The sequence below is a fragment of the Prionailurus bengalensis genome, chromosome D3 (assembly GCF_016509475.1).
Source record: "Prionailurus bengalensis isolate Pbe53 chromosome D3, Fcat_Pben_1.1_paternal_pri, whole genome shotgun sequence".
NCBI lineage: Eukaryota > Metazoa > Chordata > Mammalia > Carnivora > Felidae > Prionailurus > Prionailurus bengalensis.
The window spans coordinates 57,822,377-57,844,268 of NC_057356.1; the positions used below are offsets into that span (position 1 = coordinate 57,822,377).

A 21,892-nucleotide genomic window follows, 5' to 3' on the forward strand; every position below is an offset into this window, starting at 1 on the left:
TCAGGATGAGGGCTCACTGTTAACAGAAGCCTTGGAAGTTAGAAGAAAGAGAAATGACATCTTCAAACCGCCAGAAAGAAAAGCTTTAAACCTAGAAGTCTATATCCAGGGAAATTATTTCAGAAACAAAGGCAAACTTGTATCACACTCTATTTTGATGTAATTATTTCCCTTTTAGACTATTTCTTTAGGTTAGATTTTTAAGGGGAAAAATAAACTACAGTGTTATCTTTCAAACTACGCTTTACATTGTTTTTTTTTTTTTTTTAACTGAAGTGTAGTTGATATACGGCATTACGTTAGTTTCAGGTGTACAACATTGTGATTCAGCAAGTCTAAATTATCAACTCACATATTTTTAAAAATGAAGTCAAAGTGATACAGTGCTATCATAGTCTATAATACTTCATTCTTTCTATTTCGTCTCAGTATATAAATGTCTTGCTAACACTTGGGAGACTGTGGCGAGCCAGTGGTCCTTTGGGTCTGTAAAATGTATGGGCAGTGTTTCCCTGATGCCATGTGTGGGTCCAAGGGTTCCAGGAAAAAAAAATCCAACCTGTACATGACCAGGATAAATGCATATAAACAGCTCTCAGGCAGGCAAATAACCAAGGAGGGGTGGAGGTTAAAAAAAAAAAAAAAACAGGACAAGGACTGAGGTCATGAAAGAATGACATCATCACAAAACTGAGTCTGGCAATCCTGAACATATGGCAGCATGTTCCTTTGAAGCATCTCCTGACACATTAAGGTGAAGGCAGCTCTCTGGGGATGTATAAGATGGGAAGAATAGGTAATTCTTGGTAGGAAGATCACATGATGCCTTCATTTTCTGGCCCAGTGCTCTGAGAATATATTATGAGCAAATGCAGTTGATTGAAATTTGTGTGTTTTGGGAAGGGTAGTTTGGCGTTTTAAAATGAGACGCAGAATTAGAAACCAGTAGGTAAAAGGGAAAACAGGAAATTGCTGGGCAAAACACAATTGCACTATCGATTGCTCTGTCTGCTCTGAGGAGGACCATTGTTCAGAAGCTCTGAAGGGTCCCAGTGAGACAGCTGTGCCCGTATGACGCCTCTTGCCTCCAATTAGACCACCTGGACCATCCTGAGAATGCAGAAACATTCAGCAATTTCAAAAGTTCTTTTCTGAGAGGAACCTATTTTAAAGGGTTTAATGATGTTGAAAAATCTAGTCTTATGGGAGCAAGTAGACCAGGTGCCCTTGGGCATAAGCAGAGAAAGTACAATTTACTGTTTTCGTACATGCCAGTGCTGTAGCTACGCTCCCATTCGTAAAATAAATGTTTAAAATAACATAGGCAACAACACAAACCTTGTCACCCGAAAACATACGGACCTATCTAACCACAGGTCTCAGATACATGCAGGTGGTGGAGCCCCAGGAATCCTACTCCTTTTGCAAAGTGTGAATTATTTATGTACGCACTTCACCGATATGCATTTTACTGGCTGAAATTATAACTAAATTATAGCATATTACATATTTGCTGTAAAATTTCAACCACAAACACGTAGCCACAAAAATCACAGTCTACTCAACTGTGAGCAGCTATTCACAGCTATTGTCATCAGCATCCAAACGCCAAAAGTTTTAAAAAATTAGTATGGAAGTAGAACTCCAGAATTTAAGATGTATATTTACTAACATTTTTTGCCTGTGGTTTAAGAAAAGCTGGCTTTTTTTTCCTCTTCAGCTGGACCTTAGGCTCTGAGTAGTGTTCCGTAGGCACAGAGTCTGAGAACACTCACCTACAGGCTTTTGAAGTCGTATGTTTATTACAAAGGGCAGTGTGTGTGGAGGAAACACAGTTTTGAGCCCATTGCACATATTTCTTCTTACAGAAATGTATTTCCCATCTTAGAGAAGAGATTTCACAAGGAAGTTGATCTATCACAAAGGCATAGTTCTTGATATGTTAAAATACCATTCATTTCTAACTGTTGAACATTGCTTGGTAGTGCATGTTTTCATGATGCTTTCTTCTTGCTTGTCTGTAGGCAGATGCTTTTATGCCAGACTTAGACCTGCTCTGCTTTAATATACAGTTATTTATAAATGTGTTTACCTGGGCAAGGAGCAGAGAAAATTTTATGTCAGTTCCCCCTTTGTTAGTTGAAGAATGTTATTCTGCTATGATTTTTTTACTGTTTATTTATTTTTGAGAGAGAGAGAGAGAGAGAGAGAGCGAGCACGCAAGCTCAAGCAGGAGAGGGGCAGAGAGAGAGGGAGACACAGAATCCGAAGCAGGCTCCAGGTTCTGAGCTGTCAGCACAGAGCCCAACACGGGGCTCAAACTCACGAACATCGAGATCATGACCTGAACTGATATCAGGGACTTAACCGACTGAGCCACCCAGGCACCCCTGTCCTATTATGATTTTTAAAGGTTAAGTAATCTGAAGATAGACTGCCACAAAACCCACTGATTTCTGTTTAACTGGAAGAGAAGTTACGGGTAATTGACATTTACTAGGCATATACAGCCATGGATAGAGAGCTGAATTAACACAGAACTCCAGACATTAGTGGACATACATCACTGAGCATCTGTGATGCACTCTGTGGTGTGGTATCTGCCCTCCCATGATCCCGGGGCCTATTGGGTGGAGGCCTTCAGTAGCTGTTACAGGGTAGTATTAGGTAAGTGCTCTGAGGGGGAGTTCAGTGCCTGGAGGGGTAGCAGTCACAGGTCACAGTGGTGCCCTTGCAGTGGGGTGGGGTGGGGTGGGGTGGGGTGGGGTGGGGTGGGGGGGCGGGTGAGTGCCTGGGATCTGCTGCTGTGATCCATTGCTGACAGAGCTCCGTGCCTGGAAGAGTAGTGTTGGTATTTTCTCTAGTATGTTCCTTCTCTCTGAGTACATCTCTCTCTCTGGTTGTGTAATCTTTCAGGATCTGCTAGTTCGTGGACTATGGGAACGGATGACTCCCCTAACGTCACAGATGATGCGGCTGATGAAATAATGGATCGCATCGTCAAGTCGGCCACCCAGGTGCCCAGTCAGCGAGTGGTGCCTCGGGAGAGGAAGCGCTCCCGGGCCAACCGGAAATCTTGTAAGTGCTTTGGAGCTGGGGTGAGGGACTTACCTGCAGGTACCTGCCCTCCTGTATGCCCTGGGAAGGGCAGCCACTGTGAGGCTGGCTCCAGCCAGTTGTCAGACGATGCCTGGAGGGTCCACCCAAACTCGCCGGCAAAAGGCTCCCTGCTCGACAATCAATGTTGCTGTTGTGGAGGAGGGGGGCTGCAGCCACACCTGTCCGGCATATTTGCCACTTCTGGGCGGGCCTCTCTCAATTCTCACTTTGCCCCCAGGAGTGTCCAAAAGACCCTGAAATATCTCTGGTGTGCAGGGGTGGCTGCAGGGGGGCCATTGCCAAGTTCTGCTGCAGATGCTTTGCTGAGGCCATATTTCTGCATCAGGGGCCACTTTCTAGCTGAAAATGGTTCCCCTCGGAATTCACTGCTATTCCCAAACATGTCAAAGGTGAACACCAGTGATTTTATGGGGAGTAGGGTGCTTAAAATACTTAATGTTAACCTAGGTTGACCAGCTTGTTTTTGTTACTAAATCAAAGGACCTGTTTTTCCCCTTTGTCTGAACCCACTGCCTACTTCTGCCCACAGAATGAAGGAGTGGGGCTGCCTCTGCAGACACCTCGCTAGCACTCAAAGGGGCTGCACTCTGTAGAGAAACACAGTTCCTCTGCATCCTTTGATATGGGTCTGCATTAGCTGTGACCCTTGCATGTTTCAGGAGAGAGCTCAGCCCCCAAGATTGGGCCGGGGATGCTGGGTCACTCAGGAGACCTAGTCTCCGCCGTCTCTGCCTCCAGGAATAAGGGATGGTGACTAGGACAGGGATTTATGACCGTCACAAGAAGGAAGCCTGATTACGTCTGCCTGTACTGGCTCCAAAAAGTGAAAGGAGAGTGGCTCCAGGTAGGCGGGAGTTCAGTAAGAATTCACAGTGTTTGGTGCCACCTTTGAGATTCACACAGGAGGTGATTGGGGTTTGAGCTGCAATGTCTGAGAGAGAGGGCTGGGGAAAGGAGGCCAGGCAAGGGAGCGTCCTTACAGAGGTGAGCATTGTTGGGCCAGAGACCTCGGAAAAGGAAACTGCATGACCCAGTGGCCTGGCCAGTCCCCAGAGGCCCAGGGTACGTGTTCTGCCTCCAGGTTATATGTCTATATTGGCAAAGAGTGTAGGCCCTGCCCTCTGGTCTAGAGAGAACCAGATTCTTAGAGAGACACATAATGTCACTGGGAACAATAACACAGTCATAATTAATTTTCCTTTTCAATCTGGCCAGAGAGATATTTTGCCTGTTTTTGTGGCCGACGTAAACTCATTTCCTGTGGTATCGTTTCCATTCCAATCTTATGCAAAACAGCCGTATACTCTTTTTATTTAGCCAAACACATTTTATTCTGCAATGCAGTTACTACAACAAATACAAGACTGCATGTATGTAAGTGTTTGTCTGTGATGGGTTTAACTTATTAGTAATGGCACCATCAACAGAAATTTAAGATGGGGGAAAGTTATTTTGATTTCTGTTTAAGAGGAATGATAAACTCCAGCTTTCTTGCAAGAGGTTAAAGGAGTAAGAAAAAATCCAGTTTGCAAAATCCATGTGAGGTTTCCTGGTGTGGGCCTCCCTCTTAAACAACGCTGTATTTGATTTGATTGTTTAATGGTGGTGATGAGGCAAGTGGGTAATGAATAACCAGCGTATTTCTGCTATCAGTCATTTGGCTAAAGGCAATAATAGTCCAGCTGTTGCAGGAAACCAAACAGAATCCATCCCATAACCTAGAAATTTATGACCTGCAAGCCACTTGAGAATCCTCCAAGATAATTAAATGTCTGCTTTCGTGTTTGGTGCCGGTGACTAGGACTGCGCGCGCCAGAAGTCCTGCTAAAGCTTGAAATATGCAGCCAGTTGGGACACAGCGAGGGCATCTTAATTGATTCGCAGGTTCCCATGGCTCCGTGCTGCGTTTCCAGCCTGTGACAATCCAGTTGTCTTTAAGTAAACTGTTTTGAATTTCCAGTTGATTTCTAGCCTGTGGTATGATTGATCCAATGCACTTCATGTGCTTGCCCCAGATTCTGGCCAAGATTCTCCAACTGGCTGGTGAATCAGACCAAGGGAGAACATTCTGGGAGATTCTTGGTTTTTTCTTATTTTGGTTTCTCATTTCATCTTATTGGGGCATCTGTTTTGTCCCAGGGCGATTTGTTCTCTTCGGCCTCGTAAATGTTGGCCTTCCCGGGAAAATCCTGAAGCTGAATGGCATTTGAGATCTCCTTACTAGTGTGATTCTGTAGGGTGTGCCCTGGTGGCTGGTAAGGAGGGGACGGGGAGCTGCTCCCCACGTTCTTTTCTCTTGGACCTATCTTTGGAAGAAGGTCTCTGCCCAGCTGGCTGTCTGCATATGGCCACTAGCCCAGACTATCACAGAACAGAACTGGGGTGAGGGACTCATAGTCTGTTCTCTTTTCCCAGGGGAGCCGAGTCTTGTCGTGGTTGAAAGGGGCTGGGTACCATTTTCCTGTTGAGCTTCCTTTTAAGGTGGGGGTCTGGGCCCCACCTGTGACATGACTATGAAGCCTGGGCACAGAGCTGTATTTCTATAAAGATGTGATTACTTTGATATGACTCACAAATAACTGACCAATTTCTTAGCTAATTAAGATCTTAAGGCTGGTCACGCTTATAAAAATAGTTTCTCAGTGGAAAGAGCTGGAAGTCCAGTTCCAAGGGCTGCTGGGAAAGGAGCGCAGAAGTTTGATTTGATCTGATCCCCCTCCCCCCAACCACGACTGCCTCCTCATCATGTCATAAAGCTTCAACATCCCTCTCAAAGAGCATGTGGCATATCTCACATTGATTTGATGTAACTAAAATCTTATTTCTTTTATAGACTTTTGAGGGATGTACCCACACTAATAGGGTACTAAATAAGGTACTAAATAGGATTTCATGGAAAAAAAAATATCAAACCTGAAAAATTACTGAATTTGTTTTAGGGAAAACAAGAGACCTGCCTCACAAAATACTGGATCCAGCCCTGGATCTGATCGGTACAGAACTTAGTTCAGTTGTCTCTACATCTTCAAGGTGGCACTTGAAAATATCCAGCAATTTTCCCATTAAAGTCCCATTGAGAACAATTTCCCTGCATTTTGTTTAGTTTTTCCTTACTGACCATGAATCAATTTTATATTCTCTTAGAAGACAAGCTAACAATGGCAATAAAACAGAGGCTTTAGAACTAATGCTTTTGCAATACAGTCAAATAAGATGTTAGTGGGAAGGACCAAAATTTCTCAAACTTTTGTCTTTTCCAAAACGGCCTCATTCCTATTTACTCAGTGCCGAATTATTCTTAGAGCTCATTATGGATGGACTGAACTGACCTGCCTCTAAAGATAGCTGAGGGAGCCCACCCATGTGCCCGGGACATAGGTCAGGAGGATAACTAGAGGAAGTCCAAGAGAGGAACAAGGCCATGGCCCGGGCCAGAGGTCAAGACTCTGATGCAGCACTAAGCTCAGATAGAAGCCTCAGGTCAAAGAGGCAGATGCAGGGAGAGTTTGGAAATGTTTTATTGCATTGGCTCTCCAGCTGTTTCCTATTCAGACAAATCACCCTCCCAAACTGGGAACCAGCACATTGGGAGAGAGGAGTCTGGCTCGTGTGTCTTCCCCCAAGGCTGGGTGCCAGGCACCCATTTGGCTCAGAGTGGAGGTTCAAGAGGAGGGAGAATCAGTGAAAAGAGGAATCCGGGAATCTGTCTTGCCTTTGAGAGCTGTTCTGAGAGCAGAGCAGAGGGTTTCTGTAAAGGGGCTTTGGAAAAATGCCAAGCACCTCCCCCACAAGAAGTTACTGTATTTCTTTGCTTTTGCTGCCCAGGCAGCAAAGGAGTTGGTTTCCATGTTTGGAATGCACACATTCATATGAGAGAGAAGGAGATGGGGGTCCCCTCGTAAATTACCTGGCCTCACGGAGCCTCAGAGTGCTGCTATCCACTGAGGCCAGAGGTGCCACCTCGCAGGATGTTGTGGGCATTAAGTGAGGTGCCTATGACAGGTTCCCACCACTCTCCCTCCCCAGCTCTGTCATGCTACTGCCAAGGGACCCCAGCCCGGTGGGAATATGAAGCTGCCTGCAGGTGCTTGGGCTGCTGTGCTGAAGTTTCAGGGGAGCCTGTGCACAGAAACCACATCTATCCAGCTGCTGCTCCACTCCCATCACCCGTCTCACTCCCCTCCCACCACTGCCCACCTCACTTGGCCATCCAGGATTAGACCAGACTCCCCTTCACCTCCCTTTTTACCCCCAGGGGGCTCGTTCAGTGGACTTATACCTGTGCACCGAAGGCTGGCTTGTCACCATGGTACTTGTCTGGTGCATCTCTGATGGAGAGCGGATGTGCTGGGCTTCATCTGGAAAGGGGGGAGGCATTGTCCTGCCCATGAAATAATGCTGAGGACCCCAGAGTCTGTGAATCTTGAAGACTCTTCTTTCTTGTCTGCAGAATCCCCCAAGTTCATGCATGCTGTCCCATAAACAATGGAGAGAACTTGTTTCCTGACTCCCTTCCCTTACCCATAGCACACAACATAGGAGACAGTCTGCTCTTACATCTGAACTGTGAATGCTTTCTGGTAAGGGCCTGACTAGGAGCAACAAAGTGTATTGGGGGGTACTGGATTCAAATGTAGCCACGGACTAGGCAGGACTAGGCAGAGGTATTTCTGTGGAGCCAAGACTGTGACCAGACCAGTGGTTATAGAAATCGCCTGCTGCCCTAAGTATTTCCAAGAACCATCTCCTCATGGGTGAACATACTTCTGGATTAGGCAGAACTCAGAGACTTCAACTCTGTTGTCACAAAGGCCATCACTTCTTGAGGGCCTGCCTCTCCCTGTGTCTTAGTTAGGTGGCAGTGATTTAAGTCGGGACCTGGCTGGCCATTTTAATCTTCTGGGGAAGATTAAAATGCAACATAAGGGCCTTTCACTGACACTCCCGTTCAGTGTATCTGGGCTGAGTCTAAAGTTGAGTTTAAATCAACCAGGTTTAAGAACCTTTAATTTTTGTTATTGCTGTTCTGGGTTTTATTTATTGATTTATTTACTTACTTATTTTGAAAGAATTTTAGAAAATAGAAAAGTTGCAAAAAAAAGGACATTTTCCTTCTTTCACCCGGCTTCGCCTAATGTTAACTAACACCTTGCACATCCTAGGACAATTTATTGGAACTAAGAAATTGACGTTGGTACAATACTATTAACTGAACTATAGGCTTGATTTGGATTTCACCAATATTTCCATTAATGTTCTCTTTCTGTCCCATTGTCTTCCCCAGGCTGTCCCATTGCATTGAGACATCATGCCCCCTCTGATGTGTGGAGGACATTTTATGACCTTCACACTTTTGAAAAGTACTGGTCAGTTATTGTGTAGCATTCCTGTCAATTTGGGAGATCTCTGCTTCTAATGGACAGATTTTATGTGGGGAAAAAAAAAGATGGAGGGTGGAAACAAGAACTCAGATGGCTAAATGATGGACATTGACAAAACAAAACAAACCAACCCACGGAAAGTCTAATATTAAATCCATAATGATAGAGCTTAAAACAGTTCCCTGTATTGATGTACAAAGAGGCATGACCGAACCCACCGTTTTGACTCCACTCAGCAGACGGGTCACTCAAGGAACAAGGAGTGAGTAAATAGCAGTAGGCAAGTTACTTGCCAACCACAAGATACATTTAAGACCTCTTGAAGTTCTGATATTAGTCCCTATAGTCCTAAGCGCTCTATTCTCAGTATACTTGGTAGAAGATCTTTAGAAACATAGGGATTACAACAAAGCTAACTTATTTCCAAGTTGTTTGGCATTACATACAGAAGATAGAAAAACTGTCTGTCAGTGATCTAAAGGTAAAAGAATACTGGGGCACCTGGGTGGCTCAGTCGGTTGAGCGTCCAACTTCAGCTCAGGTCATGACCTCACAGTTTGTGGGTTCGAGCCCCGCATCAGGCTCTGTGCTGACTGCTTGCTCAGAGCCTGGATCCTGCTTCGGATTCTGTGTCTCCTTCGCTCTCTGCCCCTCCCCCTCTCACGCTTTGTCTCACTCTGTTTCTCAAAAATAAGTACATGTAAAAAAAATTTTTTTTAATAAAGGTATAAGAATACAAATGGATTTCTGGCATATGGAAGCGAAACTCAGTGCATGTCCCATAAGATATGAAAAATTGTCAGAATGTGTCCTGCTAGGCATCAGCAGGGTACAGCTGTTTCTAGGGTGGGCTGCGTCTCAAGTGTCCTGGCTTAAATCCTTCTGCACTGCTTACTGTGTGCTCTTGGGCCAGGGACTTGATCTCTCTATGCCGTCTGCTCACTTGCTGGAACGGTAATAACAGGACACTTCTCATAGGGTTTCCATAGTGAATAAATGGAATAATCCAGGTTAACCCTCAGTAGATGCAGACTGCTATTATTCTGCAGGCTGTAGACCACTGTTATTTTCAGATTCAACTCCTTTTTGCAAAGACTCACCCGAGAGCACTTTGTAGAATTAAAAGCTTTTTCTGTGCTGGGGGTGGGGAGAGAAAAGGAGCTTATGGTTTTTCCCTGGGTCCCCAGACGCCCTTGTGCTGCATGTTGACAGCAGAGGTACTCCTGTGTCTGATCCCACTGCTGTCACTGCCACATCGTGAGAGCTGTCACAAGTGCCTGGGGCAACGAGTGGCTGCTGGTGCCAGCAAAGTGACCCTTGCCGTCTATGGAAGAGCTGCAAGGCAGACAGGGATAAACATTTCCACGGTCTGTTCTCTGTTAAGCGGCTGCAGGGAGGGAAGGCAGTCACATGTGACAGGCTGGGGAGCAGTTACACTGCAGCCAGAGCGTTCAAGCGAGAAGTGGGAATGGGGGGGGGGTGGAGAGGGGCCCAGACATTATCTTATCAGACATATGCCAGCCTGCCCCCAGCCTAGTACTTGAGAAATCCCCTATTTGAGAGAAGACTTGTTTCTATCGTACAGGTTCCATAACCTGCCAGTGCCTTTGCTGGTCCCCTCGTTTTATGTCCTCTGTCCCTTTTTGCCTTCCAGAAACTTTCTGAGAGCCAACACCCTATCCAGACAGGGTCTGCTACCCTGAGCATTTCTCCTCATACTATGTCCCTATCAGCCCCCTGCCTCCCTGACTACAATATTGGCTCAGGGTAGAGGCTCAAATAACATTTGCCGAAGGAAGGAAGGAAGGAAGGAAGGAAGGAAGGAAGGAAGGAAGGAAGGAAGGAAGGAAAGGGGAGGGGAAGGGAAGGGAGGGGAGGGGAGGGGAGGGGAAGGCAGGGGAGGGGAGGGGAGGGGAGGGAGAGGGAAAGAAGGGAGGGAGGGAGGGGAGGGGAGGGGAGAAGGGAGGGAGGGAGGGAGGGAGAAGGAAAGAAAGGAGGGAAGGAAGGAAAGACTGATGAACAGACAGAGAAATGGATACCCAAAAAGGTTCTTTCTATGCATAATTGGAATTGGAGCACAAAGCTGATTTCAACTGATTATCTTCATTTCACACCTCTCTTCAAGTGGTAATGTGAGTTAACTTTGACTTTTTAACAGAGGAAGGGTTCAGATTCTTAAGGTCTTTTGGGGTTAATCTATTTACTGTATTTATTATGAGGTGGTTTTATTTATTTTATGTTTATTAGAGAATTTATCTCAATTGTCATGAAGTCCCACAGAAAGTAGGATTCCATTAATGGGGCAGGTTTTTCTATGAATACCTTTCTAGGGACACAGCTGACAAGCAGAGGGACCTAGCCAATACTGGCTTTTCTGAAACCACAGCAGAGAACACCTGAACCCAAGCAGAGGGGGCACGGGAGGGTCCCAGGGGGTCTGGCCCATAAAACCTGAGAGGAGGCTACCAGGCTAAGGGCGCACTCTGTACAGTCAGGCAGCGAGGCTAAGGTAGCATTTGTTCTAGTAAGCTTTGTTCTATTCCCTGAGCCTCAGAGAGGCTGGTCCAATGCCCATATCAATTAGGAGATCACTGCACACCCTGTAAGGTGCCAAGGTCCTTATTCAAGTATTTACATGAACCGAACTGAACACCGCAGTTACAGATTAAAGCAAATGCGTGAACACATGTTAGGGGAGCATCTCTAAATGCCCATCAGTTTGTGAAGCCTTCTGTCGTCATTTGGCCAAGCACGCATACCTCAAGGCTCAAAGATTACAGTTCATAGACACATGTCCTCGCCACCTCTGCGACTAATGAAATTTAAGATGCCCTGCTAGTGCAGCCTGGACTTCTTCAAGGCAGAATTTTGTGTTTTGGAAGAGAGGTCTTAGCAGTCCTTGTCAAGAATGAGAAATATTTTATCTTCTTTTCTGCCTTATTAAAATTATCTTTCTTTGACAAACACTTGAAGGAGTGTTTAAAGAACATAAAAGGTTATTACAAACTTGTATTTTTATTGCTGCCCCATAGAACAAATTCCATTACTCAGTTAAACGCAATCTGCCTCCAGCCAAGGCTCTGGAGCCAAACATTTTGTCTGGACGAGTTAGACAGTCTGGAGCCCAAGGGGCCAAGGGTGGGGGGGAGGGTGAGCCAGTGCAGGAGCGGCTGTAGATGGATGGCTTAGGAGCCCAGAGCTCGGCTTGGAAATACAGTAGTGTGGGGGTGGCATGATTTGAGGGCAACTTTAGGCACAGATCTTTGTGTCTCTATTTGTGTTCAATCCATCCTTGATGTCTCTGAGTCTTCTGTTGGTGTTCTGATTCTTTAAGTGCTGGGAACACAGTAGGTTTTCTATGAAGTATCTGTTGATTGACTAATTGATGGGTTCGGTGTTGGCTCCTGTTGAAAGTGCTGATTCCTGGGAGAGAAGAAACCATTTGTTAATAGGTACTTAGACCCTGTACCTTCTACCAGATCTTTTCAGATCCTTTGTACACGGGCTAAGCGGGCTTTTGCTTAGGGGAGGTTGGGAAGGCACTGGAATATGGGGTGTTGCTGGCAGGAACATGAGTTGTGATCCTGTTGTCTGCATCCTCTGAGGCTCCCCCCACGAGGGGGAGGCTATAGGCCCCCCAGTCACAGGGGGCGCGAGGAATTGGGTCTGGCACTGGACGATGGGAAGGCATGAAGGGTGAGCTTTAGTTTCTCTGCATTCTGATCAAGGGCCTGCCGTGTTCACCTCAGGTCCTCTGGTTGATTTAGGATTGAGGTAGATCCATAACACATCTCTTCTGAAAATAGAGCAAATACCCCAAACTCCGCATGACCTTTTGTAGAGAGTAGGCCAAATACAACTGAGAAATCAAGGGAAATGTAATTAGGCAACCTTTCAAATGAAAGGACTTGTCTTGGAAGGGGCGCTGCCTCCCCAGTCACCCTTATCCAGCCTTTATTTTGACGTCAAAATTGATCAACACTAAACAATGGGAAAACCCAGCGTGCCAAGCTAAGCACAAGCAGTTCTTGGTTAGATGTGAGCATTCCTCCACCTGCCAGTTGTAAGCCCCAGAGAAGAGGGTCACTGGTCCTTCCTGAGCCTTGTGTGTTTCACAGAGAACATTTAACAAATCCAGCCAGAAGTTCGGCAGTTTGCTCCTTGACGTCCAGTCCATAAGGAGTCAATGGTTATTGTCTCCAGAGGCCCCTTGATGAGTTGAGACTAAGACCCACAATGCTCATGGGGAGACTCCTCCTGACTGCTGCCCTTGCCTGGTTCTGTTAACACCTTGCTCTGCGGGGCCGGGTCATCATTGCTCATCCTGTAGATCTGTGGGGTTATCTTATCTAGCATTTGCAATCTTTGGAACTTGCGTTTTCCTATGCTCTGTAGTGACTGATCCAGTTCTGATCCACTCCTTACACTGGTCCACATGCCCTCTGTACTTGACTATTGCACCCGTTTCTCAGAAACCTTGTAAGGGTGGGCCTCCCTTCTTCCCTCTTACAAGGTCAATCCCTCCACTTGGCTCTTCAAGCCAGCCTCTTGCAGCCCCCAAATTTGTTCTGCCCTACGGACAGATGGCCAGGCGCTTCAGCAGAAGCAGGATGCGGCTGAGCATCTGTGAGCCCCGTGACGACCCTGGGAATCCTTGGGGGTGGCGGGTAAGGCGTGGGGCAGACGGACTACCATGTGCTGGCTGCTAACACCCCCCTGTCTTCTCATTCCTTTGTGACCTGCGGATGCTGCTGAAGTGCGAAGGACCCTCAAGAGCGGCCTGACTCCAGAAGAAGCCCGAGCTCTGGGCCTGGTTGGCACCGCAGAGTTGCAGCTGTGACACCTGTGGGCGCCCTAAGAAGTGTGTCCAAGATTGTGCAAACTCCTGCTGGACGGAACCCCTCCAGATGAGGGAGGGGAAGAGACTCAACGTTAACATCCGAAGGTTCTGAAGGGGAGTGTCCACATTTCTAATGTCCGCGCATGGCCCGCTGGGCATAGATGGGGCTCTCTCGGAGTCTCTCGCACACACTTCCTTCGTTGTGTCCGCTGTGTTTCTCTGGTTTCCTTGACACCTGGTTTAGTAGTTCCAAAGCGTGACACCTTTTCTGTGCAAGGAGCAGATCACTTCTGTCACGGTTACTGTGGTCCTGTGAGGCAGTTTGATTAGATTCACAGACGGGGTTTCTCCACAACACCAAAATATCCAGATGTAAACTCCAAAATTGTACACAAAAAGAAAGCACAGATTGTTTACCAGTTGTGGATTTTAGATGTACTAAATGTTTATACAAATTCATAAATGTACACCATGTTTCAAATACTAAATAAATAGAGTTTAATGCCGTAACTGGAAACTTTTCTTCTCTCGGGTGTAAGGGCCTGACACAGCTCCACAGATGCACTTCCTTCTCAATCAGCCAAACCTTTTCTCAGGTTCATCAGAAGGACCCTGGCGTGGAATGGCCTCTGGGCCCTTTGGCTTTCTTGTTGTCGTCTGTTTTTTTGTGAGTATTAGTAGAGTGAGAAGTGCCCAACAATGTGCTCTCTGTAACTCCTTATCAATTAGGCATCAGTATTTGTCGTGCGACATGTTAGCAATGACCTCGTATAGATCACCTTATCCGCGAGCTTTGCTTTGGTCCAACCTGGTGTTGAAGCAAAAATTAGGGTGGTATTTACAAACTGAACTATTCTGCCACCTTCTCCCTTGCTTCATGTGTAATAATTCGTTTTCTCAAAAAACAAGTCCCCAAAACAAAAGGGAAATTTAAAATTTTGTCTACAGAGTACCTCGGAGGGACAAATGCAGTCCCTGGCAGTCGGGTACAGGTCATTAGAAGCTAAGGCATCCAGTGGGACAGGCATTGCCCACGAGGGGCTCTGAGTGACTGCAAGGCGTGTTGAGGTGGCTGGTGCCCAGGTGGTGGCCGAGCCTCCACAGGGACCCCGCAGCCCGGTGTCGCACGGTTCCCTGTGAAGAATGTCTCTGGAAAGAGGGAAAAGATAAACCGCTGCAGCAGGTATTTGGGGGCCGAAAGATCAAGCCATTAATTCCATCTTTGCCTCACTTGGAAAACCTCTATGACTCTGTGTTCCTGTGTTCCTATGCAGTTGTGTTGTCTGAAGAGCTAAAGATAAGCTATTCACCCCACAGGCCTCTGTGTCCTCCCTCTTCTGTACCCCCCACTCTACTGGGAGACAGGATGCTCCTTCAAGCCCGTATTGGTCAGATAATAGGTGATGAATGTGAGCACCCCAGCAAAGCCTGGCATCTGCCAAGAGCAGGTCTGTATATTACAGACAGTTGAGTTTAATCACTTTATTGAAAAGGATACATAGGGTATTGATGTTTATTTTCTTATGGTTCTAAATAACGTGTAGTAATCTGATACGATTTCGTAGTTTGTCAGAGCATTTGCCTGTTACCTCAGCACTGAATACAAAGGATATGTGTATCACTGGGGATGGGGAAGTGCAAACAAAGAGAAGATGCATCCTTGCTGCACCCTGTGGTGAACAGATACCTCGCGTCCTTCCAGGGGACCTTGGCCTTCTGCCGGAGTTATTGCTTTGGAATAAAAGGTCACATTTAGAAGGAGGTGAGTGAATAAATCTGAAGGTAGTTTTATTTTAGGAATTAAAAAGTTCTCAGAGGAAGCAACCAAGGTCAACTAACTTCTGGGTTACAGCCAGGTAGAGAGTCTCATTTTATTGAGAACTTGGTTTAGTAGTTTTTAGTGAAATTGGGGGGTTATTCCTGTTGTTCAGTTCCTCCCTCCTTGTTGCTATTTAGTCTGGCTGCTTCTGTTAGTATGTGCGTGTGTTTAAATTTTTTAATGTTTGTTTTCTTTTTTTTTTTTTTTTTTGAAATGTTTGTTTATTTTTGAGTGAGAGGGAGACACGGTGCGAGCAGGGGAGGGGCAGAGAGAGAGAGAGAGGGAGACACGGAATCCGAAGCAGTCTCCAGGCTCTGAGCTGTCAGCACAGAGTCGGCCCTATGTGGGGCTTGAACTCACAAATGGCAAGATCATGACCTGAGCCGAAGTCGATGCTTGACCTACTGAGCCACCCAGGCCCCCCGTGTTTATTTTTATTTATTTATTTTTTATTTTTTTTATTAAAAAAAATTTTTTTTAACGTTTATTTTTGAGACAGAGAGAGACAGAGCATGAATGGGGGAGGGGCAGAGAGAGAGGGAGACACAGAATCGGAAGCAGGCTCCAGGCTCTGAGCCATCAGCCCATAGCCCAACGCGGGGCTCAAACTCACGGACTGCAAGATTGTGACCTGAGCTGAAGTCGGACGCTTAACTGACTGAGCCACCCAGGCGCCCCTATTTTTATTTTTGAGAGAGAGAGAGAGAGAATGAGAATGAGAACAAGCAGGGGAGGGGCAGAGAGAGAGAGGGAGACATGGAATCCAAAGCAGGTTCTGTGCTGTCAGCACAGAGCCCGACTCGAGACTTGATCTCATGAACCAGGAGATTGTGACCTGAGCCAAAGTTGGACTCTTAACCTACTGAGCCACCCAGGTGCCACTGTGTTAGTGTTTTTTTTTTTTTTTTTTTTTTTTTTTTTTTTTTTTTTAATTCAGGATGTTCAGGTATCTGAAAGGTCTTTGAGGAGCAGAATGAATGGTACCTTACCCTTGGGAGATGCTTTGCTACCCTTGCTGGTCATCACTATAGATATTATTGTGTGTATTTCTTAAGTTAGGTTGAAGTTACAGAACTGCCAGTAAAGGAGGGTGAACTCTTTTAAAGATGCCTGAGGTTTAGTTTCTTTGGAATCATAAGGTTTTTTGTTTTTTTTTTTTTTTTTCTATTTTAAAAATAACTTACTGAGGGATTTGGGGATGGAAGGGAGGATGCACAGGGCCCAGGAGGGCTGAAGACCCAGTTTTGTTTTCTCCCAAGTCCATCACTGAACACAGTACAGGAAGGAATAGCAGGGAGGAGAGTTAGGAAAGCTGGTTTCTGAGCTCCTAACCTGTGAGTGGCTGTGTCATCGTCCACTGCTCCCAAATCCACCGTTTCTGTGCTCATGTCCCTGAGATAGTGTGTCACCAAATACCACCATAGTAGACTAAATAATGGTCACCCAAAGAGAACAGGTCCTGATCACAGGAACCTGTAAATGTTACAAGGAAGGGTCTTTGCAGAGGTGAATAAAGTAAGGATCCAGATAGGGAGAGATGATCCTGCGTTATCTAGGCATACCCTAAATCTAATCACACATGTCCTTGTAAGAGAGAGGTAGAGGGGCTTTCATACGCGCAACAGAGGGGCAGGTACTATGAAGACAGAGGCAGAGATTGGAGTGATGTGGGCACATACTAAGGAATGCCAGCAGCCACCAGAAACAGAGGCCAGGAACAAATTCTCCACCCGAGCCTCTCCAGAGAGCGTGGTGCTGTTGACACCTTGGTTTTGGCTCTGTAAAACTCAAGCTGAACTTTTGGCCTTTAGAACTGTAAGAGAATAAATTCCTTTTGTTTTAATGCACCAAGTGGGTGGGAATTTGTTATGGCAGCTTTAGAAAATTTACACAACCATCTATCACAAATAGGCACTGAGGGCTTATTATAGAGGTAACCCTGTGCCGGGAGCTGGGGATTCAGCTGGGAAAAGGAGAGTCATGATCCCTCCCCTTAGGGCCACGAGAGGTAGTCATCAACTAAAATGAAAATTTGGTTTAATCTGCAGCTATTTATACATTTTGCCAGAGAGGTAACTAAAAATAAAAACATCCGATTGCCTCAGAGAAATGATGGAAGATCTTTGCAAGTGCGGTTAGGGTGCGTGATATTAAAATGCCCCATCAATTCTGTCACAAAAGGTAGTTTATTTGGTAGAAAAAAATTCTGTTGCTAGGCAATTATGGGGAATGGACTTTCTGCATGATTTTTACAAGAGCTAAAATATTGACGGCATCTGTGTGGGTACTCGTTGTGTATTTTCTTACCTAGGATCCACGTAGCCATTCTGCATTTTCATCTTACATAGAAGCGAGGATGAGGGAGGCTGAACGACTTTCCCAGGGCAAACGATAGGAAGTGATATTTGCTGGCTTGTCACTTTTTGCTAGTTCTGGTTTTGTTCTTCTAGAATCCTTAAGAAGTCCTGGTAATTGGATATCAATAACTCTGCTTCTGGCCCAAACCTGTGGCACAGACTGAACAGGGGTGCGGCACATGGGTGGAGGGCAGTCTTCCCCACCTTGACTAAGCCCAAACCCTGGCAGCCAGGTTGTGTACAGGTGGCGGCACCATCTAATCTCCTTTTGATAAAGGTTCGTAATCCTGCACAAATTTCACATCGGTAATTGATAATCCACTCACCTCACCCCTGCCCATCCATCCACGTACATCTAGTAGAAGTAGGAAAGGTTCAGGAGCTCCAAAGCATCATCTTTTGAGATTTTATGATAGAATGATTCCCACTCCGGTGAAAGCACATGGTGAGAGTTTATTCAGATTGCTGCTACTCAACCAAGTGAGGGCCAAGCCACTTCTACTCTCTTAATAAGCACTATTGAATTATTGCCCTTAAAAAGAGTATTTAGATGATCCACCTGAAGAAGTACCAATTTATGATTTTGTAGTTCAAACACCATTTTCAGTTGCTGACTTAGTGGAAATTGGTCCTAACTACTGGATTAGTAACAATGATTTTCTTCCAAAACGTCCTGTAATTTAGAAGTAGAGCATTCCATGTACAGGAAAATGAAATCGGCTGGATAATTAGAGCAGCTGAGAATGAGAAACAGCACATCCTGGCCATCAGTGGGGAAGGACTGTGACCAGCGGTTCATCAGGATCACGTAGGACCCGCGTGGGCCAGGCCCACTGCACCTCCAGGGCTCGGTGCGCCAGGTTCCCTGCTTGTGGCTGGTGGGGCAGGAAGAGGTTTGCATGTACCACTCACCAAGTCTGCAGACACTCACCTCCTCATCTCCCATTAGAGGGGCTAGACATCTGGGGTCTACTTGACACATTTTCTTCTATTCATTTTGAAATAATCTAAAAGTTAATCTGATTTAGGTGGAAACGGGAAGAGATGGGTTTTGGTCAAATAGAGGACCTGTGTGGCATGTTACAGATAAACAACATTAAATCAACCACAAGGTAAGTAGGGCACCTTCTATCACTATGTCGGCAGTGGGTTTTCCTCTCTTTTGAGAAGTTATGGCAATAATTGGGACTATTCCGTTGATCCAGCTAAGCAGGGGCATGGTCTCTCGTGCTTTTGGAAAATAAAACAGAAAGCTCATTTTCCTTCAGAATCCCTGCCCCTTAATAGCATCTGCCTAAAAAAATGCTTTTAAACCTACACTGCTCTCTGAAGGGGTTCCAATGAGGGACAGCCAGATGGTTCTGAAAACGGAAGTGGGCTAGGAAATGGAGACAGTCACCCTTTCCAAACAATACTCGAGTTGTGTACCCAGTGGAATATACTTTTGCAAACCTCAACTTTCAAATAAAGAATAAAAAACATGGTAGCTATACAGGAAGAGCTGGGTGCTTGGGAAAGCTTTTATAGCTGCTTTATCTGGTCTCTTAAAAAAACATCCTGGATGAAAACACTGATTTAGATAATCATCTACACTAGAACTCTGTACATAGCAGCTGGTGGTAGACCTGGACAGGATTAGAGCAATTCAATCAATGTCAGAGCCCTTGATTTAGAAGATTAAGGCATAAGATTGGAAATGGCAAAGGGAATAGAGTCGATTCCCAGCTCAACCCAACCTTAGAAATACAGACTCAATGGAAGGAAATGGATTCTAATCCAGCATCCCTCCCAGCAGGTGGTATGAAAAAAAATAATTTGCATCACTTTGGAAGAAAAACTGTCCTGAAATTGTAAAGGTTATGGAAATTGACAACTTTTTAAAAAAAGTTTTAAAATGTTTTATTTTTGAGAGAGAATGAGAATGGCGGGGGGCGGGGGGGGGGTGGTGGCGCAGAGAAAGAGAGGGAGACACAGAATCGAAAGTAGGCTCCAGGCTCTGGGCTGCCAGAACAGAGCCCGACACGGGGCTCGAACCAACAGTAGGATCATGACCTGAGTCGAAGTTGGAAGCTTAACTGAGCCATCTGAAATTGGCACCCCGAGATCAACAACTTCCTAAACCAACCAAGGATTGGGTTAAATTAAACTTTATAAGGTTGTATTTGTGAAAAAATGATGTATTAAGACAAATTTTAAATGTCTTGTACTTGACTGAATTCTTCCTGCTTTTAATGGATTAATATTTTTCCCCATTTAAAAAAAATGGTCTAAAATATAATTTGTGGAGATAATAAAGGCCACAGTAGTGTTTTAGAATCAGTAAAGAAAAATAATTCTTAGTAAAGTTGCTCAATAAGCCTATATTCTGGAATCCCAATACTCTGTTCTAGAACCTGTGTGTGGCCATGGTCTAGAGCCATCCATGGGAGATGTGCCTCAGGAACCTCCAGACACGTAAATGCAGACCCTCAAGAGCAATCTATGCCTCCACCTCTATCCCAAGGGATAACCTTATTTACAAAGTTTAAAAGTGGACAGTTGGGAACTGGAGCTGTGGTAAAGGTAAGCGGTTTTTCCAGAGGTTTAATCTTATCCCGAATAGATGATCCCTCATTTGCAACTTTTGATCCCTTGGTTGGACTTGAACTAAGGATTCTGAGGGCTGTCTGTGTCCCTGCTCTGGTTGGTCTCCAAGCTATCCTTTGCCAGGCTCTCTGCTGTGAAGAGGTAACCGATCTCCAAAATAATGGCAGGTACTTTGAGAAACGTTTTTTATTTCTGGGCTCAGGAGAGTGTTCTCAAATCAGGCCCACCTGTTCCCTGTAAGGGCAGAGATGAGCTGTTCAAAGATGCAGAAACCTGCTCTTTCGTTTCCATCTGCTTTCGGGGACAGACGCTGTGTAGACGCTGAGAGGCTGAGCTGCCCTGGGCCCTTTGACCAGCACGTGGGGCAAAGCCCAGAAGGTGCACAGTCCACTGTGCAGCCAGGACAACAGCCCCCTTTCCAGGGTGTGCAGTGGCATGCTGGCGCATCCCTGGTGTTCACCGTGAGCCAGGAGTTATAAAAAGAGCATACAAAGTAGGAAAGGATGTGAGGATGCTGTGTCTTAAAGTGTCTCCAGGTAATGTGCGCAGAGCAGAGTACGGTATAAAGGGACTTTGCGGCAAAATCATTCTGCAAATCGTAAGGTGAAAATAAGTCATGCGTGGTCTAGGACAGGGCTGCTCTGGAGAACTTCCTGTGGTGGCAGAAATTTCTATACCCCATTCTGTGTGGTAGCCACCAGACGAATGTGGTTACTCAACCTATGTGGGTAGAGACGTGAGGAGTGGAATTTTAAATTTAAATGGCTACATGTGGTTAATCACTAGTGTATTAAAGAGCACGGATATGAGAGAAAACACATTTATATATATACTCTCTATATATTCATTTTATATAAAGGAGAATTTTTGTAAAATTTGCTTGTAAAACTGCTTTGGACTATGTTTACTCCAAAAACTTCAAACAGCGTCTACAGATCTAGGTCTACCCACTGCCCACGTTGTGTTCCAAGCCTTGGGATTTCTTGTCCTCAGAGAATGGTATTCAGTGTGGTCCCCTGACAGATCTGCCTAGATGCACACTCTCCTCTGAGTCTACATCGGGGCTTTATGAACTTGTCATACATGCTGTGGCCCAACACACCCATCTCTGACAACTGCTAAACCCACTTTTGCAATAAATCTTTATAAAGCACCGCTTCAGTTCCTGTGGTGCCTGTCTTCACCCTGTCGCCCTCTGGCTGGTCCTCACTACTGCATCTCACCCATATCATCTGGAAGTCTGCTCACAACAGGTTTTATCCATGTCAAACTAGCCGGTTGGATACTGAAGACCACCAGTTAGATGGTCTTTCATTCTGTGTGCTACATGTACCAAGGGTAGGTACTGGGCAAGGCCTGGGGACTAGGTGCTGTAAAAAAAACTTAAGAATGGGTAATCACAAAGACTACATTTCTGAAACTACAAACCAAGGCACATTGGTAAAAGATTTTCAGCCACAGCCAGTGAGTGGCAAGAGGCAGTCTGGGAGATACTGTTTGGATGCCAAAACCTTTGCAGTGTATCAGCAACAGACTTCGTGATGGCCAGGTCTTCTGACAGAAGCGGTCTATGAGCTGAACTGGAGGGTCCTGCCTCTAAAGTAGTAGCTGCCTTTTCACAATTTGCATAAGCATTGAAATAAATTAGCATTTGCACTTTTTTTTTTTTTAACTTGCTTTGCTTGGTTGTCTGTTCCCACCGGTCTATCCTGATTTAAATATGAGGTAACTCAATATTTTAGCACAAAGCAAAATCATGTATTAACTGAAGTTCAATCTTTTTTAATGG

General features: G+C 45.5%; 1 protein-coding gene across 16 annotated transcripts in view; it reads left to right on the forward strand.

Annotated features, from left to right (window-relative positions):
* FHOD3 (formin homology 2 domain containing 3) overlaps positions 1–13,851 on the forward strand; it is a 476,592-nt gene extending 462,741 nt beyond the window's left edge. For all 16 annotated transcript variants that reach the window (XM_043558633.1, XM_043558622.1, XM_043558632.1 and 13 more), the window contains 2 exons: positions 2,917–3,078; positions 13,259–13,851. In XM_043558633.1, coding sequence (XP_043414568.1) covers positions 2,917–3,078; positions 13,259–13,341 — 245 coding nt within the window. In that variant the 3' untranslated portion in view covers positions 13,342–13,851. The remainder of the gene's footprint in view (positions 1–2,916; positions 3,079–13,258) is intronic.
* The last annotated feature ends 8,041 nt before the right edge of the window (positions 13,852–21,892 follow it).